The sequence below is a fragment of the Cupressus sempervirens genome, chromosome 1, assembly GCF_028749045.1.
Source record: "Cupressus sempervirens isolate cs-2001-9-10 chromosome 1, ASM2874904v1, whole genome shotgun sequence".
In the NCBI taxonomy this organism is placed as follows: Eukaryota; Viridiplantae; Streptophyta; class Pinopsida; order Cupressales; family Cupressaceae; genus Cupressus; species Cupressus sempervirens.
The window spans coordinates 552529817-552552242 of NC_143118.1; the positions used below are offsets into that span (position 1 = coordinate 552529817).

The 22426-nt window shown below is 37.9% G+C and overlaps 1 protein-coding gene across 3 annotated transcripts in view; it reads right to left on the reverse strand.

Moving 5' to 3' along the window:
• The window catches only part of CLS (cardiolipin synthase), a 115717-nt gene that overhangs the window by 22178 nt on the left and 71113 nt on the right, over positions 1 to 22426 (reverse strand). For all 3 annotated transcript variants that reach the window (XR_016364666.1, XM_089830575.1, XM_089830584.1), the window contains exons 6-8: positions 4955 to 5029; positions 4648 to 4742; positions 4347 to 4486 (exon numbers count right to left, since the gene is read on the reverse strand). Coding sequence is in view for 2 of the 3 variants with exons in the window: in XM_089830575.1 (XP_089686701.1) it covers positions 4360 to 4486; positions 4648 to 4742; positions 4955 to 5029 (297 nt within the window). In the remaining variant the exon portion in view is untranslated. The remainder of the gene's footprint in view (positions 1 to 4346; positions 4487 to 4647; positions 4743 to 4954; positions 5030 to 22426) is intronic.

Sequence of the window (22426 nt, forward strand, 5' to 3'; positions counted from 1 at the left end):
TAAAAAACATAATCATAGAATTGTAAAATGATGATTGTATATAATCTTCTTGAATAGTTGATAGAGCCGTCTGCGCTGAGAATTTCGAATACCTAGGACTCACCCGGTTGGGTAGCCAAGAAGATGGGTGATGAGGTGTGAGAAAGGAATAATCAATAATATGAATCAGCATCATTTATGACTTTTCAATATTTACCATTTAATATGAATTAATTAATAGCTCATGCACATTCCTGTTACTCTGATCTCCTGCTACCAAGTCGTGAGGTGAGTTAAATTATCAGGAAGCCTAGTGGATGGCAAGATGACCCCTGACAATTCCGGGTAGGGAGGGCCCTTCTCGTTCGAGATCGTGTGGGGATATGTTGTAGTCCGAGGTTGGGTGGTTAAGCCCTTGACAATGTTTCACCTCACTCAAGATGTCGGACATGAGTCAGACAGAGATAAGCTATGCATTCAATTGTTTATCAGAAAAAGGTATTATCATTTTTATTTATGAGGAGGTAAGATTGAATTGAGTTAAATTCATTATTATCATTATTTTACACCTAGATAGATTTGTGAATTGTTTTCATTTATATGAATATCGAATATAAGTATTAAGCAATTTGGATGGAATAGAATCTGAAGCCCTAATTGATTGAGAGATGACTGGAACCCTAATTGATACAATGGTATCGGAAGCCCTAATTGAATCCGTGGTATTGGAAGCCCAAGTTGAATCCATGGTATTGGGAGCTCTAATTGAAATAGCAGAAACAAAAGCCCTAAAGGAATCGAAGGTAAACAATGCCCTAAATGATATAATGGTATGTGATGCCCTAATTTTACATAATGGTATTTAATGATAATCGTCATTTGATATTGGTTAAACAACATTGGATAGAAGTCGTTTTTGTGGTATTTGTGGACTAACCCGGGTGGTTGCAAAAGCATCCCTAGTTGATTTCAATCTCAGTTTTCAGAGGTATGTAGTGTTCAATTTATGTAATAATTTCATTTGATGGTACTTCAAGTTTTTAAGTTAAGACATTTTGTCTAATTGTTTTAACAGTAAATCTTATTCGCATGAACATGAATGATATAATTGTCTTCCTATCAAATGAAGTAATAACTGTATTCTTTGAGTATGTTAGATGTTATTTTAGACCCGGAAAATCGAAATGTTACATAAAGCATAACAACGCAGGAATGAAGTAAATACCCATAACATTAAATCCACCACATAACATAATCAGAGATATGTCCAAATACCGGATAACCAGATATAATCATAAAACACGCTGTCATCTCAAAATGGCATCATCATGCAATATGATCAACTGAACATCATAGTAGTCTAACATCTATGATACTGAAATCAAAGTATAACATTTGACCCCTCAGGTCATCTCAAATGTAAAACATAACATGAGTAACAAGTATCTCTCAGATCAAAATATAACAAGGTAAATATCCGCAACACATAACCAATGAATCCCACATGGACAATCCATTTCTAATTATTTAAGCATTTAATAATAGTAGTTTACACAATGTTAAAAAGGCACTTAAAACACATAAACATAACTTATCATTGCTATAGCAACTTAGTCCAATGTAGCAGGTAATAGTACACAGTGCAATCTTTGCACACATCTCAAGGTAATCACAGAACAACATCATGATACCACATTGATCCTGGTAACCACTAGCACAAACCTCAGTGAACCATATATCACACCATAATCTCATAATTCAGCCATAAGCATAATCAAAGCAACTGATACAGTAGCATAAATCCAATCACCTCAAGGGTGTAGACCACTTATGGTCCCAATCACGATCCCATCACAAGGAGAGATCAACAAAGTTGCATCCATTGGGATGACTTATAGAAGTCAAATGGGAGAGGCACTACATGCTATGAGCAATATTTGGAAGATAATTGCATATATTGAAGGATCAAGATTAGTCACAGAAATAGCATCATTAAAAACAGTTATAAGTTATATCGACAGATCAGAAATGGCATTAGATCACTATAAGCAATAGGAATTACAGTGATAATAGGATCAGATTGTACCTTACTTACTGCATCATATCAGAAACGACTACCAATCTCATTGGTAGCGTAATTCATATTGTATAGCAGAAGCAAAAGATCATCCTTGTCTAATTGTCATCAATCATATCAGAGACAGCAGAGATAATCTTAACATTGTTTGCATTGCACTAAGTTCATATAGATAGACCAAAGTCGTCTTGCATATATCTAAGTGTTGAATCAAAGAAAGCAGTGATATCATTCTCATATATCACATCAATTGTATAAAATAAGAACAATCTTTTCAAAGCAGTACCATAGACTATTATTCTTACTTCAATCATTATCATTTTAGGTGTTATTTGACACTTAAGGAAAGAACTCTCTTGCAATTGATCTTTGAAAGCTAATTGTCCCTATTTTATGAGATTCTAACAAAAAGGGGACGTTACAGCAGGGAGAAACACTTATAGACTTGGTGCATCACTATCCTTTCATTTTCAGCTTTCCCCTCTCCTTTTTTGCAAGTTGATAGATTAGAATTAGTTTAAAAATCATCCAGTGTTGGGTTGGACCAACACTTCGCATCTAGTTTAGAAAGGGGAAGCCAACCTTTTCTAGAGGTTTGATCTCATCTGTAAGGTCCCACACCTTGAGATCAGTCCCATTATGTTATTGGAATGCTAGATTAATTCCAGCAAAAGAAACTTCAGGTGACAATAGAGACCAGTCAAGAAATAAGTTAGTTCAGTGGCCTGCAGGCATTGGAAATGTGAACACTAAATGTGTCTAATCTGGGATACAAGTTATCCTTAAGATTGTCTTATCCAGGGTTTTATGTTGAGCATTTTTATATACTACAAGCTAAATAGCATTAGCACTCCAAGAGTGCTTCAGATAGCAAACTCTACTAAGATCTCCCTGGGATGTGAGTAGACATTTCCTAGGTTTTCTTAAATAAGTAGCACTTGACAGTTGATGATATATAATATTTTACGTTGACGATGACAAAAACAAGCTTTGGCTATTTTAATGTTGAATTTCATATTCTAGGTTGCATAACAATGTTTTTTTATAAAATACTATTTCTAAGTAAATTTAATACCTAAAAAGTATTGCATGGTGGTTAGATATAATGTTCATTTTTTAATTCAATAATAACAGATAAGTTTGCTGCAAATCTCAATTTGATTCTGATAATTTAAATCTCTTTGATTTTATATTTCCTGGTAGCATTACAGTACTAATGATGGTATCCACATTTATAACTGACCTGCCTTCTGTTTCTGGAGCTTTTGGAGTAATATTTACCTGTTGATCTTTTAAATACTCTCCTCCTGGACACGACTAGAATAAGTACCTACTAAACTGTATGTTATCAAGCTCAGCCAACAAACCTTCTCATGTAATCAGTCAGCATGGACAATGCCACTAAATTATCGACACTCCCTAGAGGAGATATGGAACATGTCACCATGTATCTTATCACAACTGTCTGTGTAGAGTACAAGATGCTTGTTCAATGGAAGTACAGTATGCATAATGTATATACTTCTTTCACAGTCTTTAAGTTATGAAATAGCTCTAAATTAAAAGATTTTCTTGTAAGATCCTTCTCTATAGCTAATAATTCGACCTTTGGACAGTAATAATATTAGAAAGACCATGGTTTCAATTATTAGATCATGCAATGAATATTCTTGGGTACAGCCTGAGTCCATGTTAAACAGAATTTTTAAAATGTTAGCAATCAAGAGTGTCATTTAGTTGACTACAGGAAGACACATCACATCACATCCCCAAGCCACACATTTTTGCCATTAGAAAGGTCTTACCTGCCTGTAATTGATTTGCTCCTTTGTAAATCCATTCACATAATTCAGATATACATTGATTCAAAATGAAAGCTTACTCTAGAAACTAACTTCCTGGATCACTTAACCCTCTTTTCTCCAATCATTTGTCAACTTATTTTCTTTTCATATTTCTAAATTATTTCATCAGGATTTCTATTTGTTGTACAGTAAATAAGTTGATGTAGAATCATTCCTCTCTTGACATTTTATGTTCATCTCTTTTGATGGATCTGACAACCCATAAACTACATCCTCATGTACTTAACATACAAGGTAGCAATTCCCACTCAGATAGATCATAAAATGAGTGAATACATTGTTCTCTCTTAGAGATGCCTTATTGAATACTAGAAATTTAGACTGTGAAGCCCAAAAAAAAAGAAAGAGAATTTATATGCATGGAGCTCATTCCCTGACTAAATATCCATCAAGGAAAAATATTAAGTGCATAGAATAGCACTTACTGTGCACCGATCATTAATTGTCTCCAGCCTTATTGCCAGAAATCATTTTTGAGTTCTGTATAGCTGTTTGAGGAACTTTCTGAAATAGCAACAGCCCATAACCTGCCCAGGATGCCAATGTTGTTGCTGCCACTGACCAGCTGGAAACACAATAGATATTGCCTTTTATCACTCACTTGAATCAACATGGGAATATTGTAAAACTCCATAAATTTCATACGAAAACTTGCAATATGTCAAAAGAAATTCCACAGAGATGATATGAAAGCTACTGTGTAAGTAGGTCCAGATCAGGATTAACCTTAACCATGTCACCAAATAGAGTGAATCATCTGTTCCTATTTCTGGTTGAAGTAGAGCTGCGCCAACTAAGGCTAGTTGCAAGACTGTGTTAACCTGCAGCTCAGTCCACTTGTAAAACATTAGTACTTTGGAACCTGAAAGATAATCAATACACCTAATAACATGAAAAATATAGCAAAAAAACTATACAAGATGGCTTTAAAAATTTTAATGTACTTACTGTCCCCTTGACTGATCATAACAATTACAAACTGACTTCTACTCAAACCATTTTTTATGTGCAACAGACAGTAACACAAACCAACCTTACTGATAAAGAGAGGCTCAATCCTTTCCACACCACTGTTTTCAACATTAAAGAAATCTCCCCAGTCTCTCCACTGTACAATGTTGATCGGCAGATTAATCATTAAATGAATATCTCTTTAAAAAATGTATTAGAATTTCAAACAGGGAGCCAATCTCTAAATAATTTCCAAAAGCATTCTTAGAATAACAAGATTGAATATGCTGCAGCAGTGCATAATAACACAAAAGCATTAACATTTAGTTGAAACTGGAACGAGTTTGTGAGGGAAAGCAAATTAATTAATTCCTTTCTGCAGTTTAATGTCCATCAATGACCTACAGTACCAAAAGCTTTCAGATTTGCAATTAACAAGTATTAGGTATTCACTCAAAAAATCTCATGAATGCTATTATAATTCCACTCTACAAATGAAAATATTCACACGCTGGTTTTAAATTTTTCCTTTGTAAAAATAATTTTCCTTAAATGGTTCACCTTACCAAATGGATTATATCCTTGCCATCCCAAATTTCAAAGGTTCCAGATTTTTACTTTTCAAGTGCCTTTGGGCACATTGCCATTACTGTTCACGACACTTTCAGAACTAAACAACTTCATATGATGAAACAAATTTTCGATGGTATGTATACGCACAAAGAGGGAAGACTTAGTATTTTTGTGAAATAAGAAATGATTGTTGACTTGAAATATGCAATAAACAGTAGATACATTGGAATTATAAAATATCATAGAATTTGAAGCCCACGTACACCAAAATTAAGAAGTTTTTGAATCCCAAGACCATAACAAATCAAATAGAGTACCAAATAATTAACATTAAATATGAAGGATAAGTCAGTTCATATCAGAGTTCCCAAACTTGTCACGGGTCAGGCGAGTTGGCGAGTATAATATCCCATATCCCTTTGCAGTTTTTCTTCAAACAAATTTCAGAAACATATACAGAGAATTTGTGCAATAATAACCAGTAAATAACTAGCAAATACTCCAGAATTCATTATTGCATTATAAACCAGCAATACAACAACAATTAATTGCAATAACAATAATTACTAATAACAGTCCAATTGAATAATCAAGAAAGAACCTGAAAAGCAATTGTGAACTCCATTGTGAATTCACCACAAGTGATGAATCGGTGCTATGTCCAATCCACCCAAGAAGAACCTAAGGGTTTGCCTCCTCGGTTCCTAAATAGAAGTTGAAGCTTCCTTATTTCTCCAAGAGAAATCTCAAACCAAATCAATACCCAAGCATGCTGAAAATGAACAACTCCTTTTATGCTCAAAATGGGGATCCTTCAATTTCCTTCTCCTATCCTTTTGTCATTTTTCCTTCTTGTCACCTTTAACCCACTTTATAATGTTAATTTGACCCATTTTATAAATTTGCATTAAGCTCCCTTAAGCCAAAATTAATATTTTATGAATTTAACTTCAAAATTGCTTATGTCCCAAAAAGGGGACATTACAAGTCCTCCCTACTCAAGATTTCTTGTCCTCAAGCAATCAGTATCAGGATCCCATATAAATTTGCAAGTAGCCTTGTAGCCCAATCTGAAAATGACTACTGCACCCATTTGTTGCGCTACTCTGACTAAAACTGCTCCAAGCCCAAGACTATATAGCAACTCGTCATAATCCACAAAAGGTAAAGCACTCATCAACTCCCGGATACCAAACCAGTCCATCCATCTGATCCTGGGAATAGATGCATATCATCCTACCATCTTCTGTAATATCCCTTTTCGAATATTATACCAAAACCCGTGATATAAACTTACAAATTTAAATCCAAACAGTAAACCAATATGTGATACAAATTTCAGAACTTTAATCGATTTGTTACCAGCAGATTTGCATACGAGAGAACTCATAAAAGATTGCTTATTCCTCCAATATTCAAAAGTACAATATAGACTAGTAATTAATCACCAATGGTTGCCTAATATCGTTATTGTATTATACATCAGCAATACAATAACATGCAACAATTCAGAATATCCAATCTTACAAACAAAAATAACAATCAGATTGGCAATACAGATAAAACCTGAAAGAAGGCTAGGTTTGCATCCAACCTCCAAAGTTTCTTCAAGGGTTTGCGTCCTCAAAGAAATAACCAGCAACTATTTCCAGCTCCCAAATTAATATTTGTCTTCAATATTATAATCTTCATATATCCTCCCATGTGGAATCTGTTGTATCTTTATGCCTTTTCCCAATGTGATGCACGCTCTTTTAGGAAATGTGGGATAAAGCACCTTTTTTGTCCTTTAGTCACTTAAGTGAACATAGTAACTTTTAAAAATAAAGTCACAAGTTAAATGACTTTAATAGTCACTTAGTCAGGAGACCATATAATCATCAGGCATTAAAATAGCTGACCAAATGAACTCAGCTAATCACATGCAATAACTCGTTGGAAAGCTCTCGGTGAGACAATTCCAAACCAACACTAAGGTACCGAAAATACTGGGCTCTGATTACTTACTAAAAATAGTAAGCATCTGGACAACCTGCCAAAACTGTTCTAATGGGTCTGGAACTGGAAATGTCTAGGCCAAATCTCGAACTGAACCCTGCAAAGAACCTTTCCACCCCTGAAGCCAAGGCAAAGCGAGCTAGCACACAGAATTATAATGTCCCAGAAAAAAAAAAGGGACAGTACATCTTCTTTGGAAATAAACCCATCATTGTAGTCCTGTGGCGAAGTCTCAACACTCGTGCGTACACCTAGGTCCCAAATCCTGCAATCAATCTCATCCTGATTATGTAAATCGGTAGGATCTTCCTCGTCCAATTCAAAAAGTGGATTATCAAATGCCCAATCAGCATCAACCTCAAACAAGGATTTATCCACTAGCTAGAAGTGATCCAAAATCTTGTTACTTGATTTTGTGGGGCAGCTATCCAAGTCATAGATCTATTGAATGCTATCTAGTTCCTTAATAACTTCCTAGAAAAACTCATGCCTTTCTTTATCCTCATGTTCCCTGGATTACTCAAGTATTATCCAAGGCCTCCTAAGCATCATTAAACTCCCTATTGAGCTTATTGACCCTATCCTCTTTTTCCCTTAATTGATCAGCATAATTTTCAAAAACCTTTAAGATGTAAAAATTCTCTGAAAGCAAGCATAAATAATCTGATTTCAAAGATTCCAAGGCTACTTTAACCCCCTGAAAATCGCCAACATAAGACTCTTTCAATTCCCATTTGCCTCTTTTCCATTTGTGCCTTCATATGAAGATCCTCAACAATCCTGTGAGTGTCATCGTGCTCACTAAGGCTGCAACAATCATGTTTTCAGTGACTCCCAACCATTCCTTCAAGAATTGTTTCTCATTGTTGTTATTACAAAGAGCATTTTCTGCTTGGTCATCCCAAACATTATCATCCTTGAATGTCATCTTTGTGTGGTCCTCTAAATCACTATCATGTACAAGCGAATTGCTGATATACGAAAGACATGATTCATCCTATGTCCCAAACTCTCTATTTGATTGTTTTGTGTGTAGAGGGAAGGGTGCTGCTATGTCAATAAACAATTCCTCATGACATGAAGTTTCATAAACTTCATTAGAGACATTCATCATGCTTTCACTTGAGTATGATTATCCTTAAAAGAATGTCTGTCAATTTCAATCTCTAAATTACCAATGTAAAGTTTTGAAAGTCCAATACCTTTGGCAATAGTTGAATTTATGTCATCGCTGCTAATTGAGTTACTATGTGGGGGCAAAATGGCGAAATTTATATCATCTCCACTGTTGGTCAGTATTTCTTTGGTTATCTCATCACCACATACATGATCAGGTGTCCATGTTTGCTGATATGTGAAACAGATCTGCTCTCTTCTCATTTGATTCTTGCTCATTTTTGGAGATCTTGCATCTTGTGTGCCAGCTGAAAATAACTCATCTTCAGTCATAAGCCCCTTGAATATTTCAGTATTATGCTCAATTAGTCTGTTGGAAAATTTGTATGCAGTGGAAGATACAATATGTTCTTTCCTCCAAATAGTCAACAATTCAGATTGCAACTTCTTGCAAACTGCATTACTTTCTTCAAGGATTAAGGACATAATAGTGTACATGCAAGCCTTCACATTGTGTGGATGATACTCCCTAATTTCAATAAGGAAACATTGAAACATGTGAAAAATCATGTCATCACATTCAAGATCCACATACTGTACAAATGTCACATTCCAACCTTTTGATTATATTATAGTATGCCACAAAATAGCCTGAATAGGTACAATAAAATGATATCCCTAAATCGATCTCACAGTTGAACACTTTATTGATAAGCTCAAGTTGCCCATGATCATCATATGCATGCCATAAAAGAACAGTATACAAAACTGAGGGAGAGATGACAGTTATGCTACAAGAATGAACTCACCGAGATAACGCTTAGAAGATCACAAGAGAATGGTAACGAGACTTTACAACCATCCTTTTAATTCCTTCTGATTGATCCGATTCCACCAACTTTGTCCTGTAGCAATTCTAATGCTAGGCAAAGAAAGAAGTCGATGGGACATCAAAGCTTACATAGGAGCTATCACTGAGACAGAACTCCCATATGATGGGAAAATCAGATCACTCCCAGCCATATGGCTCTGTGTTCCCACAACAGCAACTCAAAAACATCATCCATCTTCAGCGCCTCCGCAGCAATCTCCTCCTTGTCTATGACAAAAATACAGATTGTGTCCTTTTCGCTAGAACTTGTAACCAGAAAACACAAACCCAAGTGTTGCCAATTCTCCAACCAATGTACTAGTCCAATCATATTGGTATGCGGTAATGGAAGTCAAGGCATACACCACAACCCTGGTAAAATAGATATAACCCGCCACCACAATATAATGCTACCTGAAAAGCATCAATTTCATCAAATTGATTGTAGCCTTACCATCCGTGAGAGCAGCCTCATGCAAATTTAGGGCTTTGAGGCAAACTAGAGAAATCATAAAGACATGGATCAATGTGCTTCACCACAACATAAATCCAAACCCTAGACAGAACCCAGAAGAAAAAGAAACTAAACTTTTGTCATTGCTGTTATTAAACTAGGCTTTGATACCATGTTAAGTTTTTAGCCCAGAAATAGAGATAAACAGCAATAAAAGAGCATAAACAATATATAAAAGACTTGATACATTTATCCTGGGAAAACCCTTCAACTTGAAGGGAAAAACCCAGTCACACGAGCAAAATATCTCTTTTATTGATATTGAAAAAGTTTGAGTACAAAGCTTTCACTTGATACCATTTAAAATACACTAAGCAATCACATAAATAGATTGAATTGAGACTCTTCATCTCTCTTCAATTTCCAAATACAAGACCCTTCATATTTTCAATTATTCCATACTTCAAATTTCCATATGCATGCCTCTCCGCATACGTATGCACATCTTTTTATATAATATTATCTTAAATGTTATCACAAATGTCTCTTTCAGCTGAAGATGACCATTACAGTCATAACAACTATGTTTCTATTTTTATAAAATCAGAGATAGAGATCTCTATCGCAGCTACAATCTTCAACAACAAAAAGACCGATGAGAGGTGTCATCATTCACCCAAATTTATCATTGGGTAAAAGCCCAATGAGGGGTGGATTGAGTAATAGAACCACAAGTCCTTGAAAGAAAAGGTGGCAACAATTCCAATACCAGTTTCCATATAATTTTCATGGTAATCCTCTACATGCAGCATACAATTTTTCACATTGCAGACCTTGAATAACCTCCAAGTTTCGCTTGAGAAGAGAATGCTTATTCATCGTGATAAAAAGTCTTCACAGAGATCCCTAGTTGAGGTTTTACATTCCAAAGCTTAGAAAAGGTCAGCAACAGCATATAAAATTTCGTGCACAAGCACCTCAGACTTCTTATTCTTGCTTCTATCATATGAAATCTTTGGTAACAATTTGTGTTCCACAGGGACACATCTCCCTTCCTCCACCACCCACCTACCGCGCCAAAAATCCCAAGAATCTAGGATGGGGACATCTTTGGGGCATGGGGATAGGATGGAAATGTCCCCCCACCATACCTCCCCTGCTTGTGGCATGACCAAAAAGCATCAAGGATGTCAGGGCCACCAAGACATCTTCAAGAGGCCCAAGCATCCCTCAAACATCCCAAGGATGTCTAAATATATAAAGTTTTTTTAATTTCTTTTTTCGTGATTTTAATGCCAAGGACACAACTGTAATGGCACATGGGCCCCATCCATGTCCTTTAACCATTACAAAACCCTCCCAGATCATCTTTTATCTAACATTTAGTTTTCTGATTTTTCCAACAAATAGGTGAAGGGGAGAGAGAAAAAGAGAAAGTGAAGGAAAGAGACTGATTTTTCACACGTACAAGAGTGAGAAGAAGCAAGAAGAAGAGGAGAATTCTACAGCAACATGGAGGGATTTTTCAAGCTAAAAGTAGGTTCCCAAGACTACTTTTTCATTTTTTATTTATTTTTTGTTCCTTTATTGTAACTTTCATTTCAATCTAGGATCTGATGTTGGATCTTGATGACAAAATGAAAAATGAACAATTAACATTATCCATGAATGTGCATTCATTTTCATTTTGTCATCCAGATTCAACATCAAAATTTTGTTTTTATTTTTATTTTCAAATTTGTTAAACTACGCTGAAACTAGGCACTTATAGAATTTATATTGTTTATTGCAGTGTCACAATGAGCTCTCATCATATGAGTGAGGATTAGGTAGAGGTTCATACTCATAGTGAAAGTGAATCTAACAATGAACTTGAGGCTAAGGGTGGTGAGCATGGGGCAGATCCTGTAGACAAGACTAGTTCCATGGCAAGTGCAACAAGTGTAGAGTGCCCTCACCATTACTCGAAAAGAATGCTAAGGGTCCATTTGATTTTAAGTCTCCTCTTAGATAGTTTGCACCAAAATTATCATTACCACGCAAGTCAGGGACAAGTGGTAGCACAAATAAGTGGAAATGCAACTTTTGTTGTCTAGAATGATATGGCAGAATTATCGGAGTTAATGCACGCCTTTTTATTTGAGGAAAAGGTGTGGATAGATGTTTTTTTTGGACCAAGCAAGAAACCTCAAATACAGAATTAAGATAAACAAGCTTTGAGGTATTCTTGATGAAATTTCAGCTACACCTATGCCTGCTACTTTGTCTCACGGGAGGAGACATGCTCGGCAAAACCAGCCACAGAGTTCTAGTCATACTTTGCATATGAGAGTAGGAGTGATGCTAGGTTCTTCCAATGTCATTGCCCATGCAAGAAAGGGAAAGGGGAAACAAAAGTTGTGAAGTAACCCCATATCCAATTTGTTCAATCTGCAGCTAAAAGATGAGATAGATGGTGTAACTGGCAAGTTCTTTGACAATGGTATCCCATTTCATGTAGCTCGTTCTCCTTATTATAAGGAGATGATGTCAAAGGTAGCAAGGGGAGGACCGTCATATGTGCCACCACATTAGACCAAATTCAGGACCATGATCTTTGATAAGAACTATTCCAAGATCAATAAATTGATGGAGGAGAAGAAGGAATGTTTGGTGGAGATTTGATGTAGTATAGTCATGGATGGGTGGAAAGACATTAGCCATCATCCACACATCAATATCATAATTACATGTACAGAGCACTCATACTTATGGCAATTGATCGTTTAAGGCATCAAAAAGATTCTGATTTTCAAATTCCAAATCCTCAAAGAGGCTATTGACATTGAGCCATAAAATGTGGTCTAAGTGGTGATAGATGTAGCACATGTGTGCTGCAAAGGTAAAGGGAAACTTATTTAGGAGACTTAAGGACATTCGGTGGACTCCATGTGTGCATGACATCAATGATGCAGTCAAGGACATGGGGACGATCGAGTACATCAAACCAATGGTTAGTGATGCTAAACATGTGCAAATGTTTATTTGCTACCACCAAACTTCAAATGCACTCTTTAAGAGCTTCACTAAGGAGTTCTTGAAACCTATTGAGACCAAACATGCATGCTATTTAATTGTATTGGAGATGATGATTGATTTGCAAGAGTTGTTGTAAGTCGTAGTTATGAAAATAGAATGAAATTCATGCACCAAGACCAAGATAGAGCAAGGGAGGAGGGAGAAGGATACAATAAAGAGTGATGTTTTTAGAGTAATGCCAATAATATAGTCTTTGTCATTGCTCCATCTTTCTAAGTCCTCAGCTATGGAGATGGACATGCACCTAACCTTGGAGAGGTGTATGAGTGCATTCATTTTATGCTTGACCACATGAGGGTGATTGTGCCAGAGAAGGACCCCACATTAGCTGTGTACAATAAGCACATTCAGCCAATCATTCAATGGCAATAAGAGAGGCTCAAAACTCCCTTGCACATAGTTGTCTATGCATTGAATCCTAAGAAATACAAGACCGGGCCTAGAACATGTTATGCCAATACAAGATGCCAGGATGAAGGCAAGGTTCTTTAGGTGCATTGTAACGATGCATGATCCTTAATGTTAGCACGATTCACACTCAGTGGACCAATTTACCACTCTCAAGGGTTATTTTTAAGGTGATGAAAATGGACATAGCAGCTATGGCACAGGGGGACCCAATTTTGTGATGGAACTTATTAGAATATTGTAATATTTCTTTAATAGTCATCTTGGTCTTTAGTTTATTAGGTAGTTTCTATTTTTCTCATTAGTTCATGATTATTTCATAACATAAATATTGTCTTTGTAATTCTCTATAAAAAGCTTTCACCTCCTCTATTTAATACAACAACTTAGATTTACTATTACATGGAATCAGAGTGGGTTGATGGGATTTCATAAAATCTAGAGACTATTTTTAAGGAAAATTTGAGGCTCTTTAGATTTGGAATCTTTTCTCAAAAAATTGTTTTTCAATTTTTCGAAATAAAAATTGTTGGAGGTATTTTATGAAAATTGTGTGGTTCGTAATTGCCTATCTCCCATCCTACTTCCCGTCGTTATAATGACCTTCGTCGCGATATTATCCTCCGCCACGATATTGTTCTATGTCACGACCTCGACATCGTGTGCGATCTTTCCCATGGTCAATCATGGCTTGCATTGAAGTTGATTCCACGGACTTCTAGTGCGGGAGTGTTGTTTTGTTAGCTTTCTTCTATGGGTTTGCCTGGAGTATTATCGCAGGTTTTGTTACTGGTGTTTTACGGGGTGTGTCTACAACTTGGCTTTCATGTGTTTTACAAGGTGTGTTTGCCGCCTGGTTTTCGTCCGCGACATGAGGGTGCTTGCTTTTTTTTACATGTCATTCTTGTCGTGTGTGCCCTTTCTCCTATCGTTCATTCTCCTCTTCTCTCTTTCATTTTCAGGTCTCTTCGCAGGGGGTTTGCAGTGTGTTTGAGAGTGCGTCTGTCAGGTCTGGGCGAGTGTTGGTTTTGGTATTCCTCTTCTGCATATTTTCGTGACCTAGGCTGTGGTTTTCTGCTCTTTCTGGCTATGGCAGACATTGGTGACTCATGTTCAACCCATGGCCAACAACTCCTCACTTATCAGGGGTTATGTAACAGGATCTCCAAGCTAGAAATGGACAATCTATAGCTAAGGGAGCAAGTTACCTCCTTAACTGATACCATCTCTGAACTTAAGAGTGCAACAACCTCCAATTCGGCTCGGTTCCAATGTTTCTTAGATACTTTCACCACTGAGACAGCAGGCTTGCAAACCAGTATCAGCTCCATTATTGCACAACTAGAGGGACTTGATGCCATCAAAGAACAACAATCCGTTATGGCAGCTAAGCACTCCTCTCTTGTATTTGAAACCGAACTGAAAGTCAAGTCTTGGGCCTCTCTTTGTAGTAGCATAGATTCTACACTTCTTGCTAGTATTGACAAAATGTTACAAGGTAAGATTGAGGATGGGAGGTTGAGGTGGGTTCGTGAGCTCAACATACAGGTTTGTGGACTCCCTTCTACTCTTGATCCTCTCGCAGCTGGACGATCTTTCCTCTATGATCAACTTGGTCTTACTAACATCACGCTGTATAAGTGTTGGATTGGACATGGTGACATCCTATTTATCAAATTTTTTTCACTTGCGGACAGGCTTCACACTCTCCGTGCTAAGAGGAAGTTATTTTCTCTCCCTTACAAGATTCTCTTAGATGAAGATCTCACGAAGGCTTAGGTTGCAAAGCTGAAACATGCTCACGGTATTGTTGCAAAGGCGAGGCGAGCTGGTAAATGGGCATTTATCAAGAATCCAAAAGCAGTTATTAGAGATTCCCCCCCCCCCAGTGGTTGGGAAGAGAGACAAGCCTCCAAGGTCAAATGACGGTCCCACCAGCAGTCAAACAAGAGGGAGACCCTTACTTGCTCCCTTCTTGTTAGCTGCTAGAATGCTAATGGGTCTTTATGGTCATTACCTGGTCTCCTATGTGATGCTGTGGGCTCTGCAAATATTCTTGTCATTACTGAGACTCATAAGAGTCCTGTGCATCCTCTTCCGGGTGTTACCGATTATCAATGGTTATCTATATGTAGAGAGGAGGTTCGTGCTTCTGGTGGGGTACGGGGCTCAGGTGGTATAGCTTGTTTGATTAAGGAGGATACTTTCAACGGCACTTCTATTGTACACTCAGATACATTTGCCAAATTTATGTGGGTCTGCATTGACCGTAAGTGTCACCGTCAAAGAGATCTTTATTTGGCTGCTTGTTGTTTTCCACCAGCTTCCTCTCAATATGCTATTCATGGTACCGATGATGAAGACCCTTTTGTCGACCTATGCGAGACTATTTCTCAATTTGCTGCTCTAGGGGACATTATTATTCTCGAGGATTTCAATGCGAGAATTACAGCACTCCAGACTCCACTTTATGATCGCATATCGAATTCCATATGCTTTACTGAGATTGATCCAACTTCTTTAGGGCTTTAGCGGTATTCTGAGGATGCTCTTGGGCCATTATCGATGTATGGTAGACATCTGTTGCAGCTTTGTGAATCTTCTGGCTTTGTGATCTTGAACAGCCTTCCTACTTCCCTGGATCTGAGTTCTTTACTTGTTGGCCTCATTGTGGTGGTGCTAGTGTCGTTGATTATGTTCTTGTCTGTCCCTCCATCTCTTGCATTCGCAGTTTCACCATCTTACACCTTCCTCTTGCGGACCATGCTCTCCTTAGTATTCACTTTCGCCTCTCCCCTCTTCTCTCACCCCCTCTCTTGTCGCCTCATCTTTCATCTATCACTGCTTGCTCACCCATTCGCTTCCATTTTCTCAACGATGATTGTGAGCTCTTTTTCACTCATCTTTCAAGACTCCTCAACCCTTCGTGCTTCTCGGACTCATGCAAGGCCGCCTCCATATTTGACTTGCTTACGTCAGCTATCCTCAAGTCTTCCATCCTTTCCATTCCTCATCGTCCTCCTTTGCCCCTTCACAGCAAACATTGTATGACCTGCCCTATGAACCAGTGGTTCGATTCGGACTGCAAATCTTTCCATCGTTTTATGCGTTCTGTTTTTGAGGCTCGCTCCACTGACTTTGCCCACATTCGCTCGTCTTACCTCCGCTTTCTTCGGAGTAAGAAACGTACCTTTGTCGCTTCTAAGTGCAAATGCCTTTGCTCCACGCTAATTTGCTATCCCCAGTTCTTTTGGCGCACTCTTTTCCCCCATAGTTCCCCTCCACCCTCGACTTTCGCTCCCTTACCTTGCACACCATGGCTCTTTATGACATTCTTGGGCAGCCTTCTATCCACCCCTCTTCACCTCCTTTCGCCCGCCTTTTCACACCTTCCCACATTTATGAGGCCATCAGATCCATGAAGTGTAGTAGAGTTGTTGATGAGGAGGGTTTCTAGGCTAAGCTTTTCAAGTTTGGTGCTTCGGTTTTGGACCTCTATCTCTCTATTCTTTTCAATAGAGTGATTCATGTTGGGTTTCTGACCTCCTGGTCCAGCATCTGATTTATCCTATTCATAAGACCGGCCCTGTCTCTGATCTGGGGAACTACAGAACCATCATGATTGGGCACACGTTTGCCAAACTGTATGCGACAACCCTTAATGCTATGCTATCTGTGGAGCTAGACAGGAAAGGTTGTAGGGCTAGAGGGCAGGCTGGTTTCCAAGCAGATTATCAGACTATGGATCACATCTTCACCCTATCGGTTATTATTGAGGAGGCCAGACACAAATCGGAGAAGGTCTATTGTTGCTTTGTTGATTTTCGCAAAGCTTTTGATTCTATTCCTAGGTTGGCTCTGTTTGAGAGACTTAGGGAGGTTGGTATTTATGAGATGTTGCGTACCGTTATTATAAGACTTTATGAGACTGTGGTTGGCAGATTCAAGACTCCTAAGGGCTTCTCTGATCTGATCCATAGCACCATTTGGGTTAAGCAGGGATGTCCTCTCTCCCCTACTTTGTTCGGGTTATATATTGATGAGCTTGAGGACTTCCTCCTGAAGTCTTCGCTCCCTGGGGACGGATGTTATCTTCATCAAGTTCTGATCTCCACCCTTTTTGTGGATGATGTGGTTCTCCTTGCTTTCTCTCCAAACAGGTTACAAAGACTTCTTGATGGCTTGGCTTCCTTTTGTGATCAACGGCAGCTTGTGGTTAACTTGGGTAAAACTTGGGTCATTATCTTTAATTGTTTAAAGACTTCTCATCTTCACTTTGTTTTTCACAGTCAGGAGATTGAGATCACTTCATCCTACACATATCTGGGGGTTATGTTTTCCGATCCACGTTTCAGTATGAGACCAGTTATTCAGCCCAGAGCTAATAAGGGTATGGGTTCTCTTTCTTTGCTTGAGAAACAGTGTTTCAAACATCACTTCCAGGATACCTCATCCAAGTTATCTCTCTTGGACTCTCTTGTGCAGCTAACTGTTCTTTATGGGTCTGTGGTTTGGGACCCTTCTCTTCTTAGTTCCGATTGGGCCTCAATAGAGCGGTTTTAGACTTTGTTCTTAAGGTGCATCATCAGATGTCACAAGTTCACTCCTCATAGTGTCATTTTTGCTGAGTTCAGTGCTCATCCTTTCAATCTCGCGGCCATTTTTTATTTGATTTGGTTCCTCCATCGCCTTTGTGGTTTTGTGGATAACGTTGGTGATCGAGACCAGTACTCCTTTTCAGCCTATTGTTCGTTTGTAGAGTCTGGTTCTCGCACATATTGTTGGTATGCATAGGCCTCTTCTTTGCTGGGTTCGATTGGGATTGACATTGATCGTCCCCCCCTTTTCAGTTCTCATTGGATGCCCCAGCTCATCTTCTCCCCTCTCAGCAGGAGTTGAATGAGTATGTTCGACTTGACATCTATAGACAATACATTGCCACTAACTAGGTTAACCTTTCTATCGAGTTACGCCCGCGGATGTCCTTTAACGCGGAGCACTTTTTGGAGATTTCTGATGGGATTATTGTCTATCCTAGCTACCTTTCCCCGCGATGGTCTCACGCCCTGCGCATCTCCTTAGCTTCTTTCAGAGTTGGTTCTCACCGTCTTCGGGCTCAAACTAATCATTATATTGTTAGTGGGGAGCGGATCTGTAAGCTCTGTACTTTAGAGGAGGTGGAGACTGAGACTCGCTTCTTTTTTTGATGCCCTATATATTACGAGATTAGAGGGAGATTTTTCTGTCTATTCCGGAAGTGCTTCTCTCTCTATGACTTTTTCAACTACTATGATCAGCAATGTCTTGCACTTTATCTTCATGAGGCCACTATGCTTCATGATAGCACGATCCAGGCACTGCTTCCACACCAGCACTCGTCTACTCAGCTCATTTCTACCTTCTTTACACCATTATCTCCTTTGCGTGGTGTGAAAAGGCCTTCTAGCTCCACTAGATCTACCAAGCTTTCCAGATGTGTCAGAACCCATTCCGATTATTTGCACCAGCGACACTCGTCTACGAGTGGCTAGAGACAGTACAGAGCCTCTACACATCGGCAAGCGTATCATTCAGTGACTGATTTCTTTTTGCCTAAGAAAGATTCCTAATCTATCTTGGCGTTATCTCTATCTCTTTATTTGTTGTTTTGGTTTTGTCATTTATTTTCGGACACCTTTGTGTGTTCCTGCTGATGTCATCCTCACTATTGTAATCCCTCAATCCCATAGATCTCTTTTTGGTCTTTTGTTGGACATTAATATCATTATCTTATCATATCTTATCTAAGATTTTTGCTGAAAATTGCAAGCCTAGTCAAGAGTTTTCATTGTGTGATTTCTTGGTTCCCAGGAACTTAGGCCCTTGGTTCCCTCATCCCTAAAACCATACTCCCATGCCCTTGTCCCTAAGCTTTGTGGAACAAGAGTTGTGAATCCCTGTGATAATAGTTCTTTCAAAATATTCGATTAATAGAGCCAAACAAGCTGAGCTGGTAATTAAATTTTGAAAACTCTTTTAATTCAAGTCAGTCTCCACCATCCATGTATTAGCAGCTGTCGTAGGGCACTAAAGGAAGATACCATCTAGCATAAATATGATTCTCAAAGATTCCAGCATTTATAAATTATAAGTATGCATAATGCTAAACCTTCTATGAATAGAATTTGGCATTCACAGTCAAAATTCTCAGCCAGGTTTTTATCCATTGCAGACACTTATCCAGCTAAGACTACATATTTTCTATTTGGAAAGCAATTTACAATTAGAGAACCCAAATCTAAGCCCATTAAGCATATATGGTCCTCAAGAAGGGCCCACAGACTGCATTTGGTCCTTAGACTACAATTGATAGATAGCTCAACTTCCTAGCAGACAAGAAAGGCTACATCTTCCTCTAAACAAACTTGTTAATGGCATCACCCAGAAGATCTACGATTTTAGACAATATGTACAATCTGGATTGATGTTTTCTAGTGATATAATCATATTTAAAGATAAATCAGAGTTTACAATTTAATGAACATACAAAAGCTGCCCAATCAATATTAAAATTACATCATAGAACTATAAGAATTTGGGCTGAACATACAGAAGACAGATAATTTTATGCATGAAATAACAATGCTTCTCCATATTTTCAATCAATTCATATTACATATATATACGATTTACAAATCCTATTTTATAGGAAACTCCATAAACAACATCCCTAAATATATTGATTTGTTTTAAGAACTCAATTACAAACAAACATTTTAACCACTAATTTAATAACCTATAAAAAACTCTTAACAAATATAAAACTCATATATACTATGTGAGTTATTACTCTCACTTTACCTCACATGTTGTATGTAACCACTAATTCCCAACACACCCCTTAGTGTGAACATGGGGTGAAAGTACATCACAATACTTGATGGCCACACATAGTAGCTCACAAAAAAAAAAAAGCGTAGGGACATACACCCCTACTCATGATAAGCAATTGTGGAACTAGCCTCATTGCACCTAGTACTTTCATCCAAGGGCAAGGACGAACACATCTATCCATGGATCCAAGGATAGGGACTAAAGCATCTATTCCAGGTCTTACATCAGGTTTGGATAGAGACAAACACCATCAGGCATGACCAAGGACACACCTATTTGCTCACAATAATTATGACTGGGGACAAAGATATCTGATCAAAATCATCAACTCATATAACTAGGGACAAGCACTTCCTATCACTTCACTGCTTTGTGAATGGGAGCAAACACATTCATTCACTAACAATCAAGAAATGTGATTGGGGACATACACATCCAACCACAATACAACAAGTTTGGTAGCCAAGTTCTTGTCATGTATGCAGCCACTGTTGTAGATCATTGCCACTCTGATCTCGAATGATATGAGATGATTGTCGCTGCCAACAGGAAACCGATCTTGGCTTTATTCTTTTTGGCACAAATAATTTTGTCACTAAAACAAATTTCACGACCCCATTACTAGTAACTGACAAGAGGTCACTAGATTTCCTCCAACCTCTAGTGCCTCCATCCTCCATTTAAGTTGCTACATAGTTACAATTTTTTTTCTTTTGAGGCTCATTTCAACAGTTTTGAAGAAAGAAAATCTTTCCCCCTTGGGTATGATTTTTTTTTGTAAGAGGTGTTGTGTAGCACCATGTGACCCAATTATAATTGAGACAATACACACACACACACACACACACACACAGATGGATTGATACTATTGCATTTTGACATGACAATTGAAGACTTCCCTATAGATAATTTGACATAAATTTTTGATGCCTTAGTCAAGTTAAACTAAAAACTCTCCAATGAGCTTATTATAAAAATAAACACTAAACATATAAATCAGCTATAATTTGAATCTTGCATGATTAAGCCTTCTCTCATGTTCAATCTAAAAACTATTCCAAAAGAGGATCCCTTTGGAAGACTTTTATTCCAAAAAACATGAAAACTTAGACTATAATAATACCTTTCATATCCTAATAAGGCAAGCTTTGCGCGGAACATAAATTACTTTGTCGGCTTCAACAAGCAAAGAAACCAAGAATTTATTGAGCACCATGAGCGTGGATTCGGTGGTGCCTACCTCAGAAGTGATGGCATTAAACATATTCCCCCACTTCACTACATACGTATCGCAATGTTATCAGAGCAGACAAGTCAAGGAAGGCCACTTCACAAAAAACATAGGCTGGTAATGCCACCTAGGAAAACAATAAGATGACGAGACCTTGGAAGAAAGATTCAGTCACGAGTCAGATCTGCGAAGGGTCTGTCAAATCATGAAATTTGGCATATCATGAATTACTCCATGCAAGAATAGAATATCCACCATGTCTAGAGAGCTTGGCTCCAATAGTTACTCCGCCTCAGACACAACCAATAACTTTTTAATCATCTAAAAGCCATGTATAATCAGGTTTTGAGGATGGAGTTGAATTTGTTACCTCAAAAAAACAATCTTGATCAACAATGCAAGCTCACAAAAAAGTGGAATCAAGGGCAATCCCAATGCTCGGTATCTCAAGCAGCAGCAGTACGGACCAGATTGAAGACAAAAGAGAACTGAGTATGTGGATCAATAGATATCACACCCAATAAAAATTGACTTATCTTTCCCCAATGGAAAGCTCACACGTCGATGAGAAGGTATACATCTTCAAAGATGATAATATATAGAGACAAGAATGAGTGTCGCTGGTCAAAGGAATCGTTAATACAGATCTGAGATGATAAATTCTGAGAACAGTGCTCTCAATCAATAAATTTTTGCCAGGATTTATATTGCTGATGCTCTCAAAGGAAAATGCGAGCCTAACTATGAGTTTTCTCGTGCAAAGAGCAACCACAGTCGCTCAAAATACTTTGAAAAGCAATTAGAAAGTGCTCCAATTAAAAATTTGGCTAGTAAGAATTATGGGCTGCTTCAATCAAGCCTACTCCTACCTATCCTAAAACCACTCCAATGAATCGGCTAAACTAACAGTAGCTATATAATTTTATGAATGAAATAACAATGCTTCTCCATA